Here is a 2,984-nt window from a genome sequence, read left to right on the forward strand (position 1 = left end):
AGAATGACGTTGCACACTGGATTAAAATTTAGGGACTATTTTCATCATTTTCCCATCTGGTTATTAGTACATCGGCGATGCAAGAGAAACTCCTTCAAGTGTACAAAGGGAGATGCAAAGACAGACTCCACAGAAATCAAGTTGGGAAGTTGTATGATACATCAGTCCACATCTCTGCAACGATTGTTAACATAAATGTCATCCTTCAAAAGGGTAAAATAAAGTGAATTCACTCTAATTGAAGGCTTGAAACCAACAAGATTTAGGCAAAGAGAGTAAAGACAGATTGCCGAGGAAGAACAGTGAAGCATCCGATCAGTCGAGCTCTGTCGTCTCGTTCGTTTGCTTTTTACTTGCGTGGATCTTATGATGAAGCATTGACGAGTGAAGACAAGAGAAAAACCAGTACATCAAAGACACCCAAAATACAAATGATGATTGTCTCTCAATGATCATCTATCTCACCTTTGTTCCCTTCCATGCTTTTCTCTTGTCATCATATTGGTCTATCCCATACCCTTCGTAGTCTGTATCATTTTCCTCCTCATCATCACCATCATCTTCTTCAGCCTTGCCAGTGACATGTCCGATCTCTTTCGTCCTCCTTAGACCTCCCTTGAGCCACTGCACGACCTCTGTCATGCTTGGCCGGTTCTCGGGGTTATGATCCGTGCACCTCATTGCGATCATGAGCGCCAGTTTGAGCTGGTCCAGTTTATAGTTCCCCTTCAATCTCGGGTCAGCTATGTGATCGAACGCGCCCTTCTGGACATACGGCTTGACCCATTGCACAATGTCGCGCTTCACTCCGCCGGGAAGCTTCTCCAGTGGCTTCTTGGCACTGATTATCTCGAGGAGTAATATTCCAAAGCTATAGACATCGCAGCTCTCCGAAACTTTTCCCCACATCGCATATTCGGGAGCCAAATAGCCGAGTGTTCCCTTCACTCTTGTTGTCAAATGAGTAACGCCGTCTGGAATAAGTTTAGCGAAACCGAAATCCGCAACTTTTGCTTGGAATTGGTTGTCCAGAAGGACATTACTCGCCTTTATGTCTCGGTGAATTATGTGAGGATTGGCCTCATGATGCAAGTACCTTAAATTAGCAAAAGAAGACGGTTAAAATTTGAGCAGAATGTATTGAAAATTCAGATCTAGAAGGTGCTGAGAAACCTAATTTCCATGAGGAAGTTGCAAATCTAGACTGAATTATGTTCCTAAAATGCGATGGCTAATGATTCTAAATTTCTAATGGACGTTTTGTGAGGACTAGCCTCATGATAATTCCTTAACCATGTAAAGGCACAAATTTTCTTTTTTTGGTCGAAATGTAAAGGCACAAAGTTCAATAGCTGTGGACAAGCATAAATCCTAAGAGCGTCAAAAACATGTTTGGAGGACTATTTGTACTCGAACATAACCATAAATCCGAATTTCTAGTGATGATTCTATGAGGCGTAACTAGGTTACTTTGGTAGCGATTGAATGAGATTACTTACGCTAAACCCTCAGCTGATCCGAGCACAATGCTCATTCTTCGTGGCCAATCGAGCAAGCAATCTGCGGCGAGTTGGCCATGGAGATGAGTTATTAAGCTATGATTAGGCATGTAATCATAGACGATCAACCTCTCATCGCCACCTGCGTAGAATCCCCTCAACCCTAAAAGGTTCTTGTGCCTCACCCTGCCAAGAATCTCCACCTCCACCGCAAATTCCATTTCGGCCTTTGCACTCATCGCTTTGAGTCTTTTCACCGCAATCTGCAATATTCAGTCGAGTTTAAGATCGATTCATAGAGCTTATAGGAGTCTCTACTAGTCTCACCGAGGCCACGTTTTCATTATTATTACTCGTGGAACAAGGGAAATAATCTCAAATAGAAACAGAAGAAATGGACATGATTGCCTCTACGCCTTTACTTGTTCGACCCCAATAAACGCTTCCGAAACCGCCCTCGCCGATCTTGTTGTCGTTGTGAAAGTTGTTAGTCGCGTGTAGCAACTCCCTGAGAGAGTAAATTTCCCATGGATAGTCCGTATTCTTGCATACACTTCAAAAAATACATCGAAAGAGCGAAAAGTCGTCAAAACAAAGCAAATTCATTCGAACTCGATCGACATAATAGCTGCAGAAGATAGGTAACTAGTCAATTAAAAATTTACCTGATCTCTGGCTGTTCTTTAAATTTTGAGATGCAACAACAACATCCCCAGAACATCATCCTACTGGAATGAAACTCGTGAAGAGGCAAAGGCCAAAAAGAAGGAATTAATCTCTATGAAGGAAGATAAGAGAGGAGGATGAAGAAAACAACAAGATGATCAAGCAAGAAGAAAGCAAAACGCAATTGCAACCTGATATCTCTATGCAAAACTGAAAGAGCCTTATGGTGAAGACAAAAGGGCAGCCTTGGAAGTCAAGTTTTTGGAATGGAGTCGATAATGTGAACAGAAAGAAACACAAGAATCCGTATTTTCTTTTGAAAGCTTCAAGCTGGTGTCCGGAGCATTTGTTGGGTAATGCCCAAGCATTGCCATTGGAATTGGCAGATTTCTTTATTAGTTTCTCGCAGAGATATTCTGGGTCATTATTCTACATGTTCTACGATACACGTACATTAATTTGGCGTTCTCGAATAATGTCGAATTTGATTTCAAGGAGCAATGGCGTCATTCTTTAATTTTAAACCCTTGACAATATCAGCCCGCTACAAGCTTGACTGAGCAATCCATCTCGTCCATATTTAAAAGAATTAATTGAGAAGCCACCCATTGATGGGTTGGACAACGACCCAATTAGGGAAAGTGACGTTTTGAATTGTTTAGTATATCGGATCAAATCAACATAGAACAGGTCAGACATAATACAATTACGAATGGAATCATTAGCAGCGGGCCTGTGGCTAAGTTTGTTCAACGATGTGAAGGAAATGCAGCTGAACGTGGAACGATAACAATAGAGATAGGGATTAATCCGCCTGTG

The 2,984-nt window shown here is 41.8% G+C and overlaps 1 protein-coding gene across 1 annotated transcript; it reads right to left on the bottom strand.

Moving 5' to 3' along the window:
* Positions 1 to 351: 351 nt before the first annotated feature.
* Positions 352 to 2,223, bottom strand: LOC115683094 (PTI1-like tyrosine-protein kinase At3g15890). Its single transcript, XM_030607519.2, has 4 exons — positions 2,165 to 2,223; positions 1,908 to 2,052; positions 1,500 to 1,762; positions 352 to 1,096 (listed from the first exon to the last, which is right to left on the bottom strand). Exons 1-4 carry the CDS (start codon positions 2,221 to 2,223, stop codon positions 457 to 459), a joined length of 1,107 nt encoding a protein of 368 aa, XP_030463379.2. The 3' UTR covers positions 352 to 456.
* Between the last annotated feature and the right edge of the window lie 761 nt (positions 2,224 to 2,984).

The sequence above is a fragment of the Syzygium oleosum genome, unplaced genomic scaffold (genome assembly GCF_021117445.2).
Source record: "Syzygium oleosum isolate NSW1041296 unplaced genomic scaffold, Sole_v2.1 Sole_v2.31, whole genome shotgun sequence".
Lineage (NCBI taxonomy): Eukaryota > Viridiplantae > Streptophyta > Magnoliopsida > Myrtales > Myrtaceae > Syzygium > Syzygium oleosum.